Source organism: Monopterus albus, unplaced genomic scaffold, assembly GCF_001952655.1.
Source record: "Monopterus albus unplaced genomic scaffold, M_albus_1.0 scaffold19.1, whole genome shotgun sequence".
In the NCBI taxonomy this organism is placed as follows: domain Eukaryota; kingdom Metazoa; phylum Chordata; class Actinopteri; order Synbranchiformes; family Synbranchidae; genus Monopterus; species Monopterus albus.
Window position 1 is genome coordinate 2,562,569 of NW_018127899.1, and position 22,817 is coordinate 2,585,385.

At 43.3% G+C, this 22,817-nt stretch overlaps 1 protein-coding gene across 2 annotated transcripts in view; it reads left to right on the forward strand.

Annotated features, from left to right (window-relative positions):
* Window positions 1-22,580, forward strand: part of LOC109956402 (metabotropic glutamate receptor 8-like) — an 81,893-nt gene extending 59,313 nt beyond the window's left edge. For both annotated transcript variants that reach the window (XM_020593486.1, XM_020593487.1), the window contains exons 8-11: window positions 7,612-7,751; window positions 8,432-9,367; window positions 20,669-20,915; window positions 22,003-22,580. In XM_020593486.1, coding sequence (XP_020449142.1) covers window positions 7,612-7,751; window positions 8,432-9,367; window positions 20,669-20,915; window positions 22,003-22,052 — 1,373 coding nt within the window. In that variant the 3' untranslated portion in view covers window positions 22,053-22,580. The remainder of the gene's footprint in view (window positions 1-7,611; window positions 7,752-8,431; window positions 9,368-20,668; window positions 20,916-22,002) is intronic.
* The last annotated feature ends 237 nt before the right edge of the window (window positions 22,581-22,817 follow it).

Below are 22,817 nucleotides of genomic sequence, written 5' to 3' on the forward strand. Positions count from 1 at the left end.
ACTAACTGGGAACGATTTTAAAGGATAATTCTGCCCTGTTGGAACATTTTGGTAGTTGTTGTCTATCAGCTTTATCAATAATAATTAGGGATGTAATGAAGCCAAAAACTCATAACACGATATTGCCACGATAAAAAGTCCACAATACGATATTTATCACGACATAAAAAAGTTAAGAAAAGAGATATCAGCGCTTTTATTGTAGTGTATATGAAAGCGAATGGAACAGTCAGAAGCACTTCTTTTGTGCGATGAAATAATGTATTAGTAGCTGGATCTTGTAAATAAAACATGCCACACCCACAGTGGAGCATCAGTATCTTAGTTCCCCCTCGGCAGATTTAAATTTCTCTGTTTGGTGGCCCTGCCAGCTGCTGGTCGAGGTCTCAGTAGGCTACTAGACCAGTTGGTGTGGGCTGTACTGGAGGTGTTAACATCGTGGTCTACTTTATCAAGGGAAAAGACTTTAATGGTGGTAACTATGTGGTCGGTTTTGCGTATGTGCATCTGGTTTGTTTGTCCAGCCCAGCTCCGTTGAAGTGTTGCGCACAGCTGTGTCCTGACTGGTTCCAGGACCATCTCAGTCCTAAATGGGGCTAGTACTGCCTTCATCCAGAAGTAATTGCAAATTATTTGTCAGTTTCCTTTCTGCCCATGTCATTTCTTGAAACAGGAAAACTGAAAAGCTGTCACACAACAGCGATAACACAAAATTACAAATATTGTTAAATCCCTAATAATAATATATAGAATTTATGTCTGAGTTGTGGAACAGTGACACCAGTGAAAAGACACCTGCCAGTAAAGATTCAGTTTAAGTAAATATTTGCCTACTAGGTCCAGGAGGTTTGACATGAGCGAAGTTACATCAGTCTTCCCTCTCTGGCAATCCGTTACACTGTGCATATGGTAAAATTGGTCCAGTATTTAGAAGTCTCACACCAGATCCTTACAAAAGAGCACATTACCTGTCCAGGAAGTTAGAAGACAAAATAATTTAGAAGGCGCACACAGGATGAATACATTATGTATTAATTTAACCTGCGATTTAATTTCTTCCCCTCCTGTTTATGCTGTGTCCTCCTGCGTGTGAGATTAACTTTCTTTGGTTAAATCAAGGCGATCTGAAGGTTTGACAAACAAGTTGTTTATTCTTCCTCTGTCGCTTCTGAGTGCTGCCATTGTTCGCCAAGGCTGACTTCTTTTTCACAACTCGGCAAGTAATTTAAAGAGGAAAATAAGAACACTTGTTCCAAGCACATTCTTTGTTTGCTCCTGGTGAAGCTGAATGTAACTTTTTCTTTTCTTTTGTGAGTGTATTTGTTCATCTACCCAGGGAATATTTAAATACACAACACAGTCACAATATAAAACTCCCCCTTAAATCTCCTCATAAAATTAAGCTTGGTGAACTAAAGACCACACAAAGAGAAGTATAAAAACATTTTTAAAAGTCCCCAAACACAAGAAACCATAACACTGCTGTCTCGGTGAAGGGTCTGCTGGGATTTTAACAGCAACAAACTTTTCTGTTGTTACTTACTTGCTTTTTGGTTATTTGTTTCACTTTGTCTGTCTAGAAAACAGTTTCCCAGCAGAGCTTCAGTCAAACTTTGTAACTTTAAACAAGAAAACAGCATAAAGTGGTGGAGTGCATGAGATGCTTTGCTTTTGTTCCCTTCCACACAAAGACAGATCGTCACCAACTAATTACTTTGTGGCCTTTAATTTCAGTGTAATGGATCTCAAAGAGTAAAGCAATAGCAACAACTGTAAAAACATTTAATAGACTATTCTAATTCTACTAAATTCTGCTTTTTCCAGCTTTAAGATGCTGTGAATTATTCACATTAATTATGATGAAATGTGGTTTACATATCTGTAGTGTCCAGAGAATTATTCCTAATAACTCTGGTGAGCCTCAAGTCAAGTTTGTCCAATACTTGGTTTATGATCAGATGTCTGCAAAGCTACAGGTTTTGTGCTAAATTAAAAAATGTAGTTATGCTAACATGCTACACTAATAAATATACCAGCTACATATCAGCAAGTTAGCATGTTGATATTAGCATTTCAAATAGGCAGAAGTGGAAAATAACTAAGTACATTTACAATTTTGAGGTATCTGTACTTGAGTAGTTTCATTTTCTGCTACTTCATACACATCAGAGATAAACCATGTACTTTTTACTGCACTACATGTACCTGATAACTTCAGTTCCTTTCCAGAATCAGATGAATCAAACCAAACCCAGTAGAACCATCAGACTCTATTGATCCTGGTGGGAAATCCACCAGCTACCCAGTAGGATGTAAAGTACTTCACAGTAAAGGTATATAAGGTAGTTACCATCAGCTCCACCTTTACCAGCTGCAGCATTAAACTGATGAATACAACAAAGCATCTGCCACTATGATCCAATAGTATCACAGGCATTATATTAATATGACATATGCCATTCTGCAGAATGACTACTTTTAATTTTGTACTTGGGTAACATCTTGAATGCAGGGACTTTACTTGTAACTGAATATTTTTACACTGTGATATTACTACAGTACCTTCTTCCACCACTTCTTGTAGGTAGTAATGCAGTGTATATTTATGTTTTTGCAGAGTATGCTGCAGAATTAGAGGGACACTCTAACAATGTCAAACTCATAATGGACTAAAAAATCAGCAAAGTCAAAGTGGCAAAACCACATGTATATAAACCTGGCATCTAGATCACCCACAATGCATTGCAGTTAAAGTGGTAACTGCAATCATTCCTCTTGTCCATTACCTGGCTATGAAGAGCTCCCTTCCTTACATCAGCTGCTGGCCTCGGTTGTGCCTCTGGTTGTTGCAGAAATGACACTGATGTTCCAGTAAATTAGCATACCACAGACTGGAGAAATGTCCCCCCGCCTCCCAGCACCGAACGATACTGGACAGAAATGAAACAGAGAGACGAGAGAGGGGCAGATTTTGTGGCTGATATGTTGAGCTCTCAGGGATTCAGCTGTCTGTGCCGGGTCTGAGAGATGTGAAGAGCTGCTAGATGTTATTTCTGCAGGAGGAGGAGAAACATTAAACATTGAATGAGAGGTGAATTTCTCCTGCAGGGATGAAACCATAAATTTGTGCTCTGTTAAATCCCAGTTCCACAGCTGCATGTTGTGGTTTTTAAACACTGAACAGTTTGAGTTCAATGAGTCAAAGTAAATGAGGACAGATCAGGATAATAAAGAAGAATCAGGAAATAATGTTTGATTTTCAGGAGTGCAAACTCCAAACCAGTATCAGAGGCAAATCTTGCTCAAGTGATCCATCACTTTGAACACTAAGTCTGCATTAATTCTGTTAAATCTGCATCAGTGTTGCTTGGTCAAATGCACAGAAATGAATGCAAATCAGTGCTTTCCCAGACCTGCAAGAAAAATGCATTAAAACGGTGCTAAACTGTTTACTGTAATTTCTACAATGTAATGGTCATACTGCGTCCCTAATAGGAAAATAACCATAATCACATTAAATATGCTAAATAGCGCTCAAACCATCAAGCAAGTCAGTCACTGTGCTAAATCCATCTGCATGAGGCCTTTTTAAACACGATGAGAAGGGGGGAGGACATCAGGGACAGTCCTCCCTGATTGATCTAGACAGCAGATGCTTACAAAGAGGTGATAAAAGCATGTTGTTGGCCACTTGGAGGATGCAGCATCAGTGACCCTGTGGAGCTGCAGAAAGAGCAGCCCTCTACAGTCAGTTCAGTGGCGTAGGGAGGGAGTAGATACTTTAGGTGAGTGAAGTGATGAATATGTGAGGAGCTGATCTCCCACTGTGACTTCACTTCAGATGCAGCTTTTTATAAACTGCTGAACAAAGCAAGAAGAGGAAACACGCAGAGAGAGCTCAGCTGTTTGTTACAACACAGAGCGGATTGAAAGATTAAATGAATAGGTCAACATTACAGTACATTCTCCTACGTCTGGTGGATATCTCTCCATAAAGCAGGGATGCTGCATCTAACGTTCAGTGTCCTAAACCACCAGGCCTCCCTGGATGCTCACAAAATAACCCTTTGTTTTCTGTGTTTAACCATCAGCCAGACAGAAACGTGAATAAAGTGTGAACATCCGATCAATGATCCCCATTGTGTCTTTTACTGCAAACCAGCATCGTAAGTCACCTACAGTATTGTGATCTTCCATAATTAGGATTTTGATCTGGCAGCATTTTTGTAAAAGCAGATGGCAACTTTTATTCAGTTTGTTTGAGCTTGAATGAAGAAACATTTAGTGATACTGAGATATATGAAGGCAGTGATGGACAAAAACATCAAGGTAATTAGGTGTGACGTGAAAAATGATCCAAATTCAAAGGTTGAGATGAACAGAGCAACTAGACTGCTAAAAGAGGAGTGGGTAAAGCTACAGATGAGGACACGAGTGCACGTGAACATTCGGAGGTGTTTTCACACAGATGAATGGATGAGATACCCAGGTGCATGCTGTTTGTCACAGCCCTGTTATACACTTGATACCTGAGCCCGGTTCAATAAAACACAGTGACCTCACTCTCTTGTGTTTCAAAGCGACACATGCTTCCTGTCACTGCGGTGAAGAGGAGCTGCTGCTGTCGGATCCACTCAGGACGAACAGGCGGGTTCATGGAGTATCAGGTCTCTGTCGCTGTGACATCACTGACAGCTGATTTTTTTTTGAATACTAAGTACTATTTGAATACTAAAATTGAAAACCAGTTGCCTACCCAACAAACAAATATTCAGATAGCCGAATGTTTGGGTCCAGCCCTGGACTCAACGAGCCATTTGTACCAGCAGGTGTTTCTGACCAACAGTTACATGTTGCAACTTGGTAACCTCTAGTGACCTTAGCAATTAGTAAGTCTTATGACACTAGCAAAGGAGTAATTTAGGTGAATTAAAGTGAATCCCAATTCCCTTATTTTATCGGCCCTCGAGCCTCGCTTGACCCAGAAGTCATCATGAAGGACACCCCAAAGTTCTTATTTCTGCTCTGAAGAGTGAGGATACACCAGTGCATAACTAGTCTGCTACAGACTAACACGCCCCTTTGTTGCAAATCAGTTTTGTAAATGGATGCTTCACATGAAGGATTGGGAAAACATGTTCCTCTCTGCTCACAGTCTCTCCCTGTTTCTATTCCTTGCATCTTACATGGGGGGACCAACATGCACGGAGAAGATGCAAGTGAGGGAAACGTGGATGCAAGTTGTTTGTGTGGCTAAACATAATGATCATAACCAAGTTTATAACAGTTCTGTTATGTTTGCCGTGACACTTATGACCGTCTCCATCATGACCAAAGTTCATAAAGCTTGCCAGTGCAAGATACGTTATTGTTAATGTTGTTCTTGCAATTCCACCCGCCAACAGAGTAGCACTATTTCAGGAGGTGCCGCTGTAGGTCGTATGAAGAGGAAGGGACAAAGGACATATTATAGTACAGATTAGAGGACTTATTGAAGCAAAGAGTTGCTTTTGTGTACATCTGCAGACACAGGACAACATTTGTTTGGAGTTGTGTTTGTGTCCACCTTTTATCTCTGATTTGATCTCTGCCTACACCTGACAGAAATCTAAAATGTGATTCTGAAGTTACAAGGAGCATCTTTCCTCAGATTTCAGCTGATTTACAGAATGGAAAAGTGTTTTATACAAATCAATGTGTTGTTTCTATACCGTTGTCTCACAAATGTGCTAAAATGTAAAAGCAGCAGTTTGGTCCTTTAGGTCCTGTTATTGTGGATTCCACTGTGGCACATTGTGAGTCATCGTGTTGTGTTTAATGACAGTGATGTAGCATGTTTCACCACAGAGTTGTCACTTTTACCATGTTTGGAAATATTGTGGAGGGAGGAAGTAAATTCTGTATCAACACAAATTCTCTGGAGTGAAGTCAGGGATGAGGGGGTGCTTGTGGAAGGAGGGGCTTCTACATCCTGAGGCGAGCTGTGGTGATTCAGCTCCATGCTGATGTGATTTGTGACGCTTTTGTTCATGTTGAAGAAGGACGTCAGAGCGGGATAGAATCAAACTGGTGCCCACTCACTTCACTGTAAATGTATTTTTCTTTACCTCCAACCTGCTGCTCTTCGTCTGGGCTTCAGCAGCTCCGGACTAATCTGCTTCAAGTTGAAGCCTGCTCTCCCTGATGTTAAGTCTGCAGCGTACAGAGCCCCAATCAGAAGCAGCTGAACCTTTGAGTGTTTTCTGTGATATTGCAAGGTTCAAACACTCAAAAATGCAATGTTTTGGATTTTAAACTTTAATGCATCAGATGAGGAATCACAAACCTTTTCGTACTTCAACTGTCTTACAGCTACTTTACTCATTGTCTTTTCAGCCTAACGTCTAGTGAGACTCAAAACAAACTGGCACCATAAGCCGCTCTTTGCCCCTTCCGTCCCTTCCTGTTTCATAGCCATGACATAAACTACAGATGCCTGGGTGTGACAAACTACCAAATGCAGCCTCCAGTCTGAAGCTAGCATTAGCTGACTAACAGTAATGTGTCAGAAAGCTAGGCTCATTCGTTAGCTGTGACTTGTGGGGGTTTGTGTCTCTGCAGTTGCATCACCTGACTTCCTCCTGCTCCTGATGGACATGAGTCACAATTACTAGTATCTAGAGGGCGATGTCAGTCGAACATAAACAAATGCTGCCATTTTTATTAGGAAGACAGGCTCACCTGTATCATACAGGTGTTACAGTTTATATTGGCGCACAGTGGATCTGGAGCTTTCAGGCTCTTTAACTGTTAATATGGTAACCTAGCCCTGTTTTGACTGATTTATTTGTATCAAGGGCACCAAATGTCGGTCTGTTTGATGAGGCCAGTATAAGTTGCACGTACAGTACAGAATAAAGCATCTGAATCCTACAAAATGTCTTCAGCATCTGTCAGTGTTGCCTTTTAAAGCAGTTTCTCATGATATTCTCTCAGGTTTTTTTCTTGATGTGATGCAGGTTTTCTTCACAGTCTGACTCATCTCATCACAGTTTCCCTGCCGGCTTCTCGAAAGCAAAACAATCACACAAATGTCTTGTTGTCATATTGATAAAATCCCTCCTGCCGTGATAAAATCACATGCTGTCTGACACTGCTCACACTCTGCCAACAGCTGAATCCAATAACATCTGAAAGCATGAAGGAAAAATATTTAATCTCCACTGATGGCTTCAGTTCTCTTCTGATTTCCATCAGAATTTACAGTCCAACCCATCTCGGTATGTTCCAGCGCACTAAACCCCCCACCCCACCCCCCACTGATCCATTAGTGTGGATTCATGTTTGCCTTGGATGCTTTCTTTATACTGCAGAGAAAGGAGCACTGAGTAACTTGACTAGCAGACAGTTACTAAATTCAGACAAAGGTACATTTGCTACATTATTAAGTGTGGAATCAAACACAGGACTCTTCTTGTCAACAAAGGAGCAGGGGAGAGGCTCTCCAACATCCACTGAGCTCAAAGACACAAGCTTGGTCATGTGAGATTGATGAAAATGTTCTCTGGCTCCAGAGGACCAGGTCTGATGATGCCACCTGAACCCATATTTGTTTGCTTTGTGTCTGTACAGGAAGTGCAGGGACTCCAGTCATTTTTAATGAGAACGGTGATGCTCCTGGACGCTATGACATCTTCCAGTATCAGATGAACAACAGGTCAACAGCGGAATACAAGGTCATCGGACACTGGACCAATCAGCTGCTTATAAACGTAAGGACCTGCTTTGACCAGAAAACATACAAGTATATTTTTTTGTCAAACACTGAAGCTGAAAGAAGAGAAATTTTTTAACTTGGAAACAGCAGTTTGAAAAAACATGTATTCTAAGACAAATGACCGAGAGCTGGACAAGACTCAAACATTGTGACAATGTTATTGTGTTTGTACAGTAAATACACATTTAGGCCACATTATTCATAACATGAACAGAATTAATAATGTGCAATAGATGTATTAAATAATTGATGAAAGTGGTGGAGATCAGAATTATAACGCAGCTCATTCATGAAAGTTTTTGCATTCATGACTTGGTTGTTAACAAGCAGGAGGCAAATTGACAGTTCTACCATCACTTTTCTCAAAAGTGAAAAAGAACTGATTGTGGAATAACTGGCTTTCCTTAGCTTCATTAACTCCTGTAACACTTCTCTGTAATGAAAATGTATTGTTTCTGAGAGGGAGTCTGTTCATCATCTCACCAAACACAGCAGCTGACCTGTTTAACTGCTCCATGCTGTAGAGTCCATTTGCAGTATAGGTTAGTTTAACAGTTAACTGCTACCAGAGCCTGACACATCAGTGCTGCTGCTTTAGCTTCATGCTGTTTTGATGCTGCTTGTCCTCAGTTTGAAGGTGAGTACTGACCACCCATTCCTCCTCGCTCCCCTCAGATGGAGGCCTTGCAGTGGACCATAGGTGACTCCTCGCTGCCTCTCTCGGTCTGCAGCTTGCCCTGCCAGACTGGCGAGAGGAAGAAGGTGGTGAAGGGTGTCCCATGCTGCTGGCACTGCGAGCGCTGTGAAGGTTACCACTTCCAGGCCAGTGAGTTCACCTGCGAGCTCTGTCCCTACGAGAAGAGACCCAATGAGAACCGCACCAGCTGCCAGCAAATCCCCATTATCAAGCTGGAGTGGCATTCGCCCTGGGCGCTGGTGCCTGTCTTCATTGCCGTCCTGGGCATCATCACCACCACCTTTGTCATTGTCACTTTTGTCCGCCACAACGACACCCCGATTGTGCGTGCCTCGGGGCGGGAGATGAGCTATGTGCTGCTGACAGGCATCTTCTTGTGTTACATTATCACCTTCCCCATGATCGCCACGCCTGGTATTGTCGTCTGCTCCTTCCGGCGCATCTTCCTGGGCCTTGGCATGTGCTTCAGCAATGCCGCACTGCTCACAAAGACCAACCGAATCTACCGCATCTTCGAGCAGGGCAAGAAGGCAGTGACAGCCCCACGGTTCATCTCACCCGCCTCCCAGCTGGTCATCACCTTCTCGCTCATCTCAGTCCAGCTTCTGGGCATCCTCGTGTGGTTTGCCGCCGACCCTCCCCACACCTTCGTGGATTATGGAGAGCAGCGCACACAGGATCCCAGGAATGCTCGTGGGGTACTCAAGTGTGACATCTCTGACCTGTCACTCATCTGCTCGCTGGGATACAGCATCCTCTTGATGGTCACATGCACTGTTTATGCCATCAAGACACGTGGCGTGCCAGAGACATTTAATGAGGCCAAACCCATTGGATTTACTATGTACACAACCTGCATCATCTGGCTCGCCTTCATCCCCATCTTCTTTGGCACGGCACAGTCAGCAGAGCGGGTAAGGGTGCGTCTCTGATAAACAATGCACTCTCATGTTTTACGCCCTCCAGCAGAGTTTCTACATGAAAACACACACTGTCAGCAGCTTCGACACTCACACACATAGTGTGTCTTTGTGTGATGCTGATGTCACCATGTTGAAGTACTGCAGTTAATGTTGGTGAAACCTGCAGTCCTGATGAATAGTGCACAGTTTGGAATCTGCTTTTTAATCTGCTATATTTGTGAAAACATGGTTTGCAAATGGTTCACAAGTATGGTACATAAGGTTGAAGCATTACAGTTACTAATCCCAGTGAAGCTCTATTACTTTAGTGGTTTTGGGCGGTTTTATTAGAAGTTGGGTGACAAATACAGACTGAATGTTTACTTCAGGTTTCCAGTGACAGCAGTGTCAGATTTACCATCAAAATTCATAATCATTGTTACCTGCACCAAGGGACGGGGTTATGTTTTGCTGGTGTGTGTTTGTTAACAGCATAACTCAAAAAGTAATGAATGGATTTTGATGAAATCTTTTGGAGAGCTAAAGTATGGCCCACAGAACAGTTAATTAGATTTCAGTGCTGATTCATATCATAATTTGGATACAGGAATATTTTATGTAAGCATCACTGGGAGTGCTGGAAAGGATGTCGACTGTTTGTGAACCCTCTTGTGGCCGAGCACTCCGAACACATACGGAGACAAAGCCCTGGGCTAGTGACAGCTGTCCATTCATTGTCAGTAGAAACTGAGTGCTGTCACTGAGGCCACCCTGCTGAGCTGAGAGCTGTTGCTCTGACACATTATCATCCATGACCGGCTCCCACACAGCAAATGTTATAGTCGTGAAGGTCGTTAGATAATGATGTGCTTGGTCTTGGAAATAATGCTAAATTACTGCAAGCATAGTTATCAACGCATACGTTAACGTTAACAGCTTTTATTTTTGTGTTATTTTGTGTTGACCATCCAAACTCTGTATAAATAAACTCTTGTGCAAAGAGAGAAATACAGCACTTCACCAATGAGGACTGGACTTCTACAGTGATAGGAGCAATAACAGGGGCTAACAGTTATCTACTAACATTATGCTAATTAGATAATTAACTGCTAAACGAATAGAGCAGAATTAAATGTAGCTAATGGTCAATACATTTTTTCCAAAGTGAAAGATCAGTGTAATCTTTGATTAACAGTGTTGGTTAAGAAAGCAGGAGTGTCTTTATAAAGCTGCGTTTCTGACTGAATCATTGATGATTGATTATTTCACGACCGCCACAGGCTCAGCCCAGCCTGCTCTGCAGCCTCTCATCACAAAACTAATTAGAGTAGAATTAAATTTAGCACATTCATACAACAGTTTCTGGGGTGAGCCCGCTGTGCACGAGCTGCCAGATGGAGGGTTTTGCTCATTATCATGTCTGGGGGGACTTCTGGAGAACAGGTGGAGTGATTCACTGAGATTTTCTCTAAATAGAGTTTATCAGCCTCTTTCTGCTACTGTACAGATACTAAGAATCTTGTGTCTGAGTTGAGTTTAGTTGAATTAGGAATACTGTAGTGCTTCTCAGATTAATTATCAATATTAATGTATTGCTAAAGTGAAAAAATGATGTATCAGAGTTGCTGTTTTGGGTCTGGTGACATGAACCCCAGCATCTCCTCTTTGAGTTTGGAAGCAGATCTTTGTTGTCCTTCTGCACCTGTCTGTCATGTGACCCCTGACCCCCACTTTGTTCATGCCATACAACCAAAGTGTCAAATACTCTTGTTAATAGCTTTAAGCTAGCTAAAGTTTGTGTTTGTGTTAAGCACAGCATCAGAATGAATTCAGTACTGTGCAGTTATTCAGGTAATTTCCCTCTGTCGTTCTTTTCCCTCTCGTTTCTGTAAGATTTGAAGCCGTTTCAAAAAGCCATGGGATTCAGTGTGCAAATGTTTTCAAGTGCTAATGCATCTGTTTGCATCCCCCTGGGCTCTGTGAAAAATATCCTTTTTTGATGCCAGAGACTGTTTAATGCACAGGGGCTATCATCTGTCACCATATACCATCACCTGGTGTCATGTAACTGAAGATCCACACTCAGGTTGCATGACAAAAGTTCAGTTCAGTTCCCTGACAAAGACCTTGAGATGTGGTTGAAAGCTTCAGAAAATTGATGTGTGGCCCTTTGAGCCTAGATTATTTTGTTACACAATCCTAAGAGCAGCTAAGTAACTGAAATATTCAGATTTCTTCTGATACTCGGATCTAATGAAGTCGAGAAACTGCCCACAGCAGTTTCAGTTTTACCTCGGGTTATTTTTACCCAGAGAAAAGACACACGCTGCAGATTCAGACTGAATGTTCAGACATGCCCAGGTGAAGATTACATCACCGTCCCCAAACAGACAGAGGTGTCACATCAAGCATGAGCCCTCCTGAGGCTCAGAGAACAGACGTTTGCAGACAAAAGTCACTTTTTCTGCAACACATTTCAGGTTCTTACTGACAACTCCAGCTAAAAGAAACAGAATTCATTTGACTAAGAACATGTTCCATTATATGGAGAAAAAAATGTGTTTTTTGTAATCATACAGCAGACACATGTCACACATGTCCCAAAACAAGACATATGGCCTGAAATCTTTATAATCCAGCATGACGCAGTAAAGAGAAAACCACATGAAATTTGCAAGAAATCAGAGATAAGGAAAAATTGAAGTAATGTAGGAGTTTATAAAGCCAAGTGTATCGGCCTGGTGGTGGACTGCATTCAAGGCTGTAAATATACATGAGGTCAGAGGTCAGTGCTGGTCAGTTTTGGTCTTTTCATGTGCTTTAACTCCCACTGTGAGGTTTTTCTCAGCATGGTTTGTTCACTTGAAGGCATGTTTATTGGCATAGGAGAGCTGGGCAGTCACCTGGAGTGTCAGCAGGTGGAGGGGTGCCAAAGAGGGAGAAGAGATATTTGAGTGGGTTTTCCTTACCGTAGACAGGCTTCAGCACGGTGCCCAAGTGGTTTTGCAGAGTGCCTAAATGAATGAACAAGGTGACATATCAGAATGAATGCAAGAACAAGCAGTAACATTATATGCACTGAAAAATAACAGAGAGGTGACGTGATCTCAAAATGAGACATGGCAACAGGAATGAGCTGTCAATCAATAATCAGCAGGACTCCTGCACTGACATATTTACTGTTGGTCAGCTAACGCTAGCTTCAGACTGGAGGCTGCAGTTTGGACAGTTTGTCCCAACCAGGCATCTGTAGCTTATGTCGATGCTAGGAAACAGGATGTGATGCGAAGGGCAAAGAGCAGCTAGCAGTGTCTTATGGTGTCAGTCGGTGCACCCTCTAGGCTGAAAAGACATTTAAAGACACCTTTGATGGAGCTGATAGCTTAGTAATGAAAGTAAAGTAACGTGCAATGCAAAGCGTTACTTTTGCTCCTTAGCAATTAGTAAAGTTATGGCTTTTCTGTTACAGTAATATGTAATGAGTAACTGATTACACTGATCAAATAACTTGTCCAACATTGAATGCAATACATCATCATAAAGTTGAATTCCTAACATTGTCAGACTTTAGACTGTTTATTTGTATTTAGTATTTATTTATTTATCTGTCTAGGTGGTGCAGACATTTGTCTTACTGCTTTGCATAAGTATCTTTATGATTGTTTTTGTGCAATGTAATATATAGCTACGAGTAATGTGGGACTGTAATGCACTGATATATGCCTATCTATATTAGATCAGATGTCTGCTGGGTTGTATATGAATGTGGTTATGTGTATGTGCCTGCTGCAAACTAGAGGATAATAAAGTTTAGTAAGTAGTGAGTAGGACTCACAAATGGAAAAGGATCTAAATCAGCTGCTTATAACTTATACGTTTTTTTTCACTGCATTACCCAGCATGCAGCTGGACCATCAGCAGTTCAATTGAGGACTCAGGTGTGTTATGCTGCTCTAGTTGCAGCTGATGTAGCTTGAAACATCCAGCCTCAAGCACCACACTCTGACTCTTCACATTCAGCTTTTTCACTTGCCTATTTGCACCTGTAAACAGACTTTAAAGTGCAGAATCGGTGCACCTCCCCCTTAAGGGTCTCTGTAAACACCATGAGGCAGTTAATTTGTTTATATCCTGCCCCTGCTGTCACTGCAGCTGAAACCCATTCTCATGTTGGTTTCTGCGGCAGCTGCGAGGAGGCAGGTATACTCAGGTGCCCTGAGCCATTCCTGTGTAAACCTCCTCTTGTCCTCTCTGCCATATCAGAGCAGCTGTCACTGCCATCAAGTAAAGGCCAGCATTAAGACGTCTGGATAAACACTGCTCTGAGTCATTGCTCTCCGTTTACACTGCAGACCTTCATTCTGATGACAGTGATGGCCGAGTCATTCTGTTCAACAGACACAACTCATCATACATTTTCACTGTGCACACTTTCACATTATTTATCAGCTCAAATGTCTGTGGAGTGAGAAATTTGGTGTTTGAATACAAAGTCTGTGAAATGTTCACTGCCTCTTGTCAGATAAACATCTCTCCTCTCTGGGCTTATTCACATATTCTGCCCCTGCTGGCCGCTGTTCGGACCATGAAATGCAGATCTTCATATTTTGGACATGATCCAAACCAGACCTGTGGAAAACTTCCCAAACCTGACGTGCATGAATTGAATTTCAAAAGACAGGGCTAATCTGAACAGGACCCGAGGGCTGTTGGACTTGATCCAAACTGTGGTGGACCTGAACTCCTTAGCCGCTGTGCAGTAGCAGCAGCAGTCGGCTGTGCGCCAGCTGCAGCTGAGACCAGCCAAGAGAGCAGACAGAGCATGACTAATAGGAACATCAGAGGGACTGGACCCTGAACGCATCACCAGCTGCAAAAGGAGGCGTTCACATTCACAAGCAGATAGGTAGAGAAGAGTCTGGGCTGCTGGGGGCAAGTTGCCGCTTCCATACGCAATGAAGCAAGCTTTGATATTCAGCTGGGGGATTCCAGAGAAGATTAACATGCAGCATCCACCCTCAGCAGCTCCTCCCGGGAATCCACCTCCTCTGACCTCAGCTGATAGGCTACTTTATCACATTTATATGCTGTTAGTGTTCTCACAGTCTACCACTTCAAGCTGCCAGGGCTTATCTGGAAGAATGAAGTCACACACAGTAGCCTCCACTCCTCACTGACATATCTCCAGGTGCAGTGACTCCAGATCAAACCACACATGATGACACTGGAAGACCACAGAGATGTAACAGCTGTGCAGGTGTATCTGGTGCCTCTGCGCCGGCGACAGCCGTGGCTGGAGCCATTATGTTTTAGCTAGATCCACTAGCAATCAACAGGTTCAGAGCACAGTAGTTTGTTGAGGATGCTGCTGTTCCACCTGCACGTTACAGCTGTGTTTCCGCGGTACACCCGTGCTTCCCTTAACCATCATCTGGCATAACCTCACCAGGTGACGTGGACCATCCTACTTAGCTTTTTCACTGTCAGCCTCTGTTGAGGAGGCTCCTCTCACACATACACAGACTCACAGCTGAGCAAAGGATGTGAAGGATCATGCCACAGTGCAACAGTCAGTAACAGAGTGTATAAGCAGCTTATGAAACAGCTGTTGAACAAGCAGAACACAATCTTGGCAGAACTGTGACATCGTCACTGCTTTGCCCGCGGTCCGCTCGCTGAAGTCTGCGGTTTACCCCTCCACCAGCGAGTGAACGTCTCACGTATGTCATGTTCTTGAATAACTTTCCAACTAATAATGATATCAGCGTCACTCCGAATGCCAGCAGTAGGTTTCAGTGAGGGTCAGACCACAATGGGAATGTTGCTGTCTGAGCTCTTCGGGCAACAAACATAAAGTAACAACATAAAATACAGAAATGTAAATTAAAGTCTCAGACAATGAGACAAAGAGATGTTTGGGGGTGGAGCCAGTGTTCAGCTGTTTTACAGCTGTGGGGAAGAAGCTGTTTTTCATCCTTGTGCTGTGTGAGTGAATTGTCCTGTATCACCTGGGGAGCAGTTTGAAGAGGTAGTGCCCAGATTTGGGTGGGGCTCCTTGTGCTCTGACACCTGGACAGATAAACATCCTTGACTTCCAGTAGTTGTGTGCCAGTGATGCCGATGCTGAGCCCTCTGTTCTGTTGTGTAGCTGGCATACACTGCTGTAATGCAGCATTTAATTACACTGTCCAAGTTCACAAGAAGGTCCCAGGGCAGTCTCAGCCTTCTCAAGAAGTATTTGTAATGGACATCAGAGATAATGATATCCTTGGGCTGTCACACTGAAACTAAAAACATGTGCATCATGTCTGTGTGTTTTTCATTTGACTCCAAGGAGCACAGATTTTGACACTAATTGCTGCAGCTGGGTGCAGAGGGTTTTAAAGTACCTTCACTGCCTCTGTGTGCGTGTGTGTTTGCTATTTTTCTTTGTAAAACATTTGAGTTGACTGTTGGATTTTCCTTGAAAGAGATGGAGTCCTGGTAAATAAGTGCAGAACCCATGTCTGTATTTTTTTGGAAAGCCTACTCAGCGCAGTTAATTCACATTATCTGAAACTGTGTGCTCCCGCTTGACAGGGTCAAGGTGGCGCTCTGGTTCTCCATGGAGCCCCTCACGCTGCTCCTGTCGTTCTAATAACAGCTTTGTCACAGACGCCTCATAAATCACTTCAGAGCTTGGTTTTCTTCTCTTAGGCCCACAAATGACTTTACGCTTCACTGTCTATCATACATTTTCCTAATGATTCCTTGATGTGTTGCTGGAATCACCGCTGTTGTTGTTTTGAGCTCGTGGGAGGAAACTCGCCATCTGCCACCACATTTCCTTCCTTCCACTTGGTCCTGGGGACTGAGTGGAGCCCCGCCAAGGATTCCCCGCTGATAGCGTGATGCTCAGTCAGAGAGCCATCAACCCGGGCCTTGGCTTACATATGAGGCGGTTGCCATGGAGACATAGGGGTGGCAGGTGGTGCTGTGTGCCGGGAACGTGCACAGGTGTGTTGTGACAGATGCTGCAGGGCGGGGAGAGGAAACAGAGGTCTATGCTGCCTGGTTGAGCTCCGCACGACGTGTGTGTGGGTGGCTGAGTGAGCTTGGATGAGGCTGCTCTCTTTCGCTGTTAACTCAGCTGAGTCAACATTTCTAAGTCAAGTGACTTAGAAGGGTTTTCACCTCAATAGGAGTTTTATCAGCATCAGCACCAGGCATGAGGGAGAATACAGACAACACTTGGATGCCTGGAGTCACAGCTGCAGGCAGATGCTCTCTGCCTTTTGCCCACAACGTCCAGTGGCTGCGTCTGTTTTCAGCTCTTCTCTCTGCTCCACTGTCTTCACACTGCTTCTGCTGCAGCAGCTCAGTTCTCTGACATTTGAATTCTACTTGTGACTGCTTAGGTTGTACATGACTACATTTTATTCAGTGGTGAAAGAAGTACTCTGAAAAAGTTGTAGTAACACTGGAGTGTGTTGAATTTAACAAAGATGTGTAAGAAGAAGAAGATGTTCCTGCTTTAATGTATCGAATACACAGATGCTTCATAAGGCTGGTGTTACTGTATATTATGTTTAAGGTGGCCTCAGACACAGCTGTGCTGCCCACACCAGTGACAGTGATTGATGCACTCATGAGCATGTCCACTGTTTGCTGTGGCCATTTGAGTAGATTGCAGCCAAATGTTATTAAATTGTGGCTGCAGGTCGCATTGCAAACAGAACACGCAGAGGAAAAGGATGCAGGGGCTCGTCTCACTGCGCCTCTTTGCTTCCAACAGATGTGAGGATGAAGTTTGGTTTTGGACCTGGTGAGGACACAATTAAGTTCTGATAGATCACATTGTATATGGAACTTCACTACAAAAAGCACCGTGCTCTGCTGTGTTATCTTTGTCTAAAGCTCAGCTCTAGTGTCACTTGGCAAGATTAACTGTAAATCAAAAAATACAGATGAAATCGCTGTTCATTGGAAAAATGGACTTGTCCCTGCCTTTAATCAGCCCTGTTCACAGGTCACGCTGCACATGCTGATTAAGCTCATTGCTTATACTAACTGAAGGCGAGTCAGATGAGTGGATCAACGCCTTTATGACCCTTTTTGTGTGTACAGCACTACGTTGGCCTGACAGTCAAAGGACAATGTTCACAGAGGCCGGAGAAAGAAACCTGAAGTAATAACAGGAGTAAAACTAGGATTTTTGAAAAGTGGAGTTCCAAGTGGAAATTAGAAAGAAAAAAGCTGGTCTAAACCAAAAATAATATTCTTAGCTCACTACACTTGTTTTATTGTATCATATTGCCAATAAGTTCCTCTATTTCTTTGTGTCATGACACCACAGTCCAGTGAGCAGTGCAGGTTGTTGGTAAGGTCAGACACAGAGGTGCAGTTTGGCATCCAGATCAAACATGGTTGACGTCTGACTTTTCACACCTGCCTCCTACGGATACAAGAGACTTTATTATCACTTCAGCAATATACAAGTGTAGTGTGAGCAGAAGTCACATTTCATCTGGGACCCACCACATGGCCCAATAAATGTAACTATAAAATATAAGGATATAAAAATAAGTTGCCTGTGCATTGGCATATCTTTATGTGTGTGTGTGTGTGTCTGTGTCTCGGTATGTGTCAGGTTTATGTTTGGCGGTTCAGGAGTCTGATGGCTTGGGAACAGAAGCTGTTTGTGAGTCTGCTGTCTGAGGTTCTAATGCCCCTGCATGTCGACTGGGGGTGTGGGAGAGGTCTGCCACTATGGCGGTGGCACAGTGAATGGTGTGATTGTGGTCGTCTGCTGCTGTTTGCAGGTTAGTTGTCACAAGTAAATCAACGTCAGCTCTAGGCTGATGTTGGGATGATGTTGAGGATATGCTGTTTGTGAGTATAACTGTGATCCTGTAGTCCGGTGAGGCTTCAGGTTCAGGTCTGATAGAGGATCTGGTCTCTAAATGGTTCTTCCTGTCAATAACGAGCCAGAGTTACACTGCAGGCAAAGATAACAGCACTGAGGATCAATAATCTATCTCATACTGGGTCGTAAATGCAGCATGGAGCATGGTGATGCGTTCGGGGTCATCCGTCAAGCTGATAGCAAGAGAGCATCCTTGTGTTTCTCTGCTCTGTTGCTGATTGTGTTTAAGATAATGCAGAGGTAATGATCATCGAGCTGCTCCAACAGCTAGTCCTCTACTGAAGCATCTGATTTACGCAGCTCCCAGTCAGCAAGGTGAGAGGAGGAGGCACTGCAGAGCCTCACTTGGTTCACTCTTTAAATGGCTGAACATGAACTTTTCCCAGTGTATAATGTTTTTTTTCTGTGCAGTCCATGTGACTAGTTGTATACCTCAGCTGCAAAGGGACCAGAGACTTTATTTGAAACTGGGCGTTATTAAAGACTGGCCTTTACTTTGAAAATCTCCTGTTTGTACAAGAATATTCCTGCATCTTTACCTGTAGTCCTGATAAATTCTGTATATTTCCACAGTATTAGATGTGTCGGTACACATCTAGTGTACCAAAGCCAAGTCTGATGAAAACACCTCCTCTTTTTGTTTGTTTGCAGTTACTAATTTCCTGTTCTTTGTTACTGTCAGGCTGATTTCAGTGAAACTTAACACTTTCTGCATTATTTGTTTACATTAGTCTAAATACAGCTCAGCGTTCTTGGTAAACTTGTAGTGTGAAAATCTGTGTTTCATTAGCTCAACAGCGATCGAACAAACGGCAGCGTGGAAGTAGTGTAACCTGTGAAACTGATCCATACGTCTGTTAACAACACAACAGGAGACTGGAGGCCACAGTAAAGACAGAAACAGTGGTTGATTTAATGCCACAGACAGAATTATCAACCTCTAGCACAAGTCACCAGATTGATTAATGAGCAGAGCTGAATTAACCATCTGATGGATTAATGATGGAATTAATGATGCTGCATTCAGTCCCTCAGACCATCAGATCATCGTCTGACTGTGCTGACGTGAAAAGTGTCATCAAATCACCGTTGAGAATACAATCACAGGTTGTTCTGAGGAGATACTGCCTCAGGAGGTGAATAGCATGTGGGTAAAATAAGGATGTTTGGTAGTCATTTGTTGGAGTGAACAAACACAGAGACTCAGCTGATTCTCATGTCTGACAAAGAAAAGCATCAGCTCCTCACATTAAAGAAGGTGGAACCAGAACATGTCGGTGACTGTTGCTTCTAAATAGCTGAGGTTCATTTTCTACCAGTGAACTGACTCATGGCTGCAGCTCTAGGTCACTGAATGGCTTCATGAGGACGACACAGTGGGTCGGACATGGTGGGTTGGACACAGTGGGGTCGGACACCGAAGACGCGACACTAGCAAGGCTCTGTTGGTCGCTGTGTGTGGACTGACATCAGAATTTGTGTTAAGCCGTTTTAATCTTGTTATAATATTTGATGAGCTTTTTCCAGATTGTTCAACTGCTTATTTTACGTTTGAGTTGTGTTTTGTGTATAAAAGATGGTTTATGCCTGACAGATTTCCACAGTGGATGTAGTTTGAGTTTTTTGGCCTGAGGAAGGAGATATCTTTGAAATGTCCAGGAAAAGCTTTAGTGAATCGTGAGTTTCAAACAGTTTGTAAGACGAATGAACCTATAGTTTTAACATTGTATTCTCTTCATTTGTGCACAGAAACGACTCAGTGGAGAGCACAGGTGATTAATCCCAGGCCATAAATCAGTAATTCCAGTGCACAATTAGTTTTGTTTCCCTCCGTTACACCTGCCAGGAGCTCTAATATTTTAGGATTCTAATGAGTACTTTGAGGGCATGACTGATTATGAGTGAACACACATGGCTTGAATTAACAGTTTAAGGAAATAATAATCTCAGGGCGACGAGTCATTTGAGGGTTGAAAGTAATAATTAACTGGCATCAACTGTGGCAGACTAACCTGTGGACCTCTGTATGAGGCCCAGTTCTGTTTCCTGCTGCAGCATCAGCCATGCGACATTAGCAAAGACAGACTCCAAACATTGGATCTACATTTGTGTCTTGCTCGCTTCTTTCGTGTTTTTGTTGAAAATTTGTTTCAACATGACTGCCATTGACTGCTGCTCAGTGTGGCTGTGTGAAACCATTTGCATTCTGTATGTGTGCCGCATCACGTCCTCGCGTCAGAGGCCCATTCATCGCTGCTTCACAGGGGAACCTATAAGCAGTTTGACAGCACACCAGAGAATCAGTTCATGACGTGGAACACAGACATTTAGAAATTGTACTGTATGTTTAAAAGCCTGTTTCAGCTGACTTGTCTGTCTCATGCCTCCCCCCTCTGACCTCTCCTCAGATGTACATCCAGACAGCCACGCTGACCGTCTGCCTCAGCCTCAGCGCCTCCGTCTCTCTGGGCATGCTCTACATGCCAAAGGTCTACATCATCATCTTCCACCCCGAGCAGAATGTCCCCAAACGTAAACGCAGCTTTAAGGCCATCGTCACCGCTGCCACCATGAGCAGCAAGCTGTCGCAGCTGGCGGCCGAGCGGCCCAACGGTGAGGTGAAGACGGAGCTGTGCGAGGGCGTGGAAGCCAGCGGTGAGATGACCTGTACAGGTCCCTACACTCGCACGTTGGTTAAAAGCTGCTATTAGTGCTTTTGTTTTTAAAATAGGTTAATAATAACAACCAATAACAAATTTGCATAAGTGTTCAGCAGAAAATAAACAAAGTTACCAGTTCACTTCATCTTTCCTCACTCCATCTTCAACTAAGATGGTATCAGTGGGTAGGGCAGTGGCCCTCGAGGACCAGGACTGGCCACCCCTGGTTTACAATAAGGCAGAACGTACTGAAGAGCCTGAAGAAGACAGTTTATAGTCAGTTACTCTGTGAACAAAGGTGCAGGCAGAAGCAGAGTGTCAGGTCCTTTGTACAGTTGACCGTCTGAAGGTGAAGACAGAATGTAGCCTTTGTACAGTAATGAAGATTTTATGGGAAGTTGACTGGAGTGTGTGTGGACGTCAACGGAGAGCGGATCTGTTGAAGCCACGTCGTTTCCAGCTCAGAGCTACACTTCAAAGCTGCTTCTCGGCCTGTCAGCAGAACAGTGGGAGACGTCGGACTGTTTAGTCATCAGAGATGTGCTGCTGACGGATCTGCTTTACCTCAAATTATTTTCCCAAAAAGCCTCTACAAAGCTGAGCTTCCTCTTTTATCCTGCAGAGTGTTCAGAGTGAGAGAAAGAAGTCACAAATAGTCAGAAAATGTCAAAATACTTGTGAGCCTCATTTCATACACAGTATACCAACAACTGCTGGTAGTAGCTCTTCAATTTAGTGACAATATGAGCTTTCTGTCAGCACCACTTTCAGACAAACCAAAGTTTTTCACTTCACTACTGACTGGGCTCTAACCACTGCACCCTGAAGGGGGCACGGCAGGACTTTTGTCCCAGTTTGTGTTGAGTCATAAACCTAAATAGTGCCATAGCAGTGAGTCCTAACAGGAAGGAGATTTGGCTGCTCAGCAGATCAGCTCCGTGTGATTCATCACCTGTGAACTGTCAGTCTGTTGTTACCTGTTGACTTTTGTGAATTTCGAGCTCAGGTTAACCAGCTGAGACCGAAGATAAGTGAAAGTTAGCATCACTTCACCAACCTGCTGTTTTCTGTTCTCTCCTCAGTGCCCCCGACTAAAACCACCTACGTCAGCTACACCAACCACGCCATGTGAAGAAACACCCGGACATCCAACTATCGAGCAGACTCAGAGGAGATGTCATCAGAGCCCGAGCCAGGCCTGAGGCGCTCTGAACAGTCTAAAGGATCAGAGCACTGACAAACTGAACCAACACATCTGTGGTGTTTTTATGTTTACAGACAGCGGGGAACAGCCTAAACAGGCCAAGGCCCTGATGGGATTGCAACTGAAAACCATCCGAGAGAAGCTGCAAAAAGCAAGAGGATGGTAAAAAAATAAAAATAAAGCAACACTACAAAAATAAATACAAAAGAGAAAGTGTTGGGACCAGCGATGTTTGTTGTTATTTTAATTGTATGAAAAAAAAAAGTGTTGTGAAAATTTCTGATTCTTGTCTCATGTCGTCTGTTTGTCGACCTGCATTATGACATGAGTTTGTTGCTGTTTTCAGCTAAATGAACAGTAGCTTTTGGTTGTGAAATGTCTAAATGCTATGGTTGAAATGAAGCATGCCCGTTTTTATACGAATGATCTATTTATAATAAAGGAATGTTTCACAGGTCGGTGCCATGTTTAGGGCTGTTTGTTTGGGGACTTTTAGCAAATAGATCATCGGTGAAAAACACATTCTTTTGTTGTGAATGTAGGGGTTTATTCTCTTTTCTCTGGAAACAAATCGTGTTGTGCAGATGCTGTCGATCCGTCACTGTGATGCACTTCTTTGCTCTTCTGCTCAGGTACGTGTGGTTCTTGTTATCCATAAACTGTGGCACGTAAACATAGACAACAGCCTTGCTG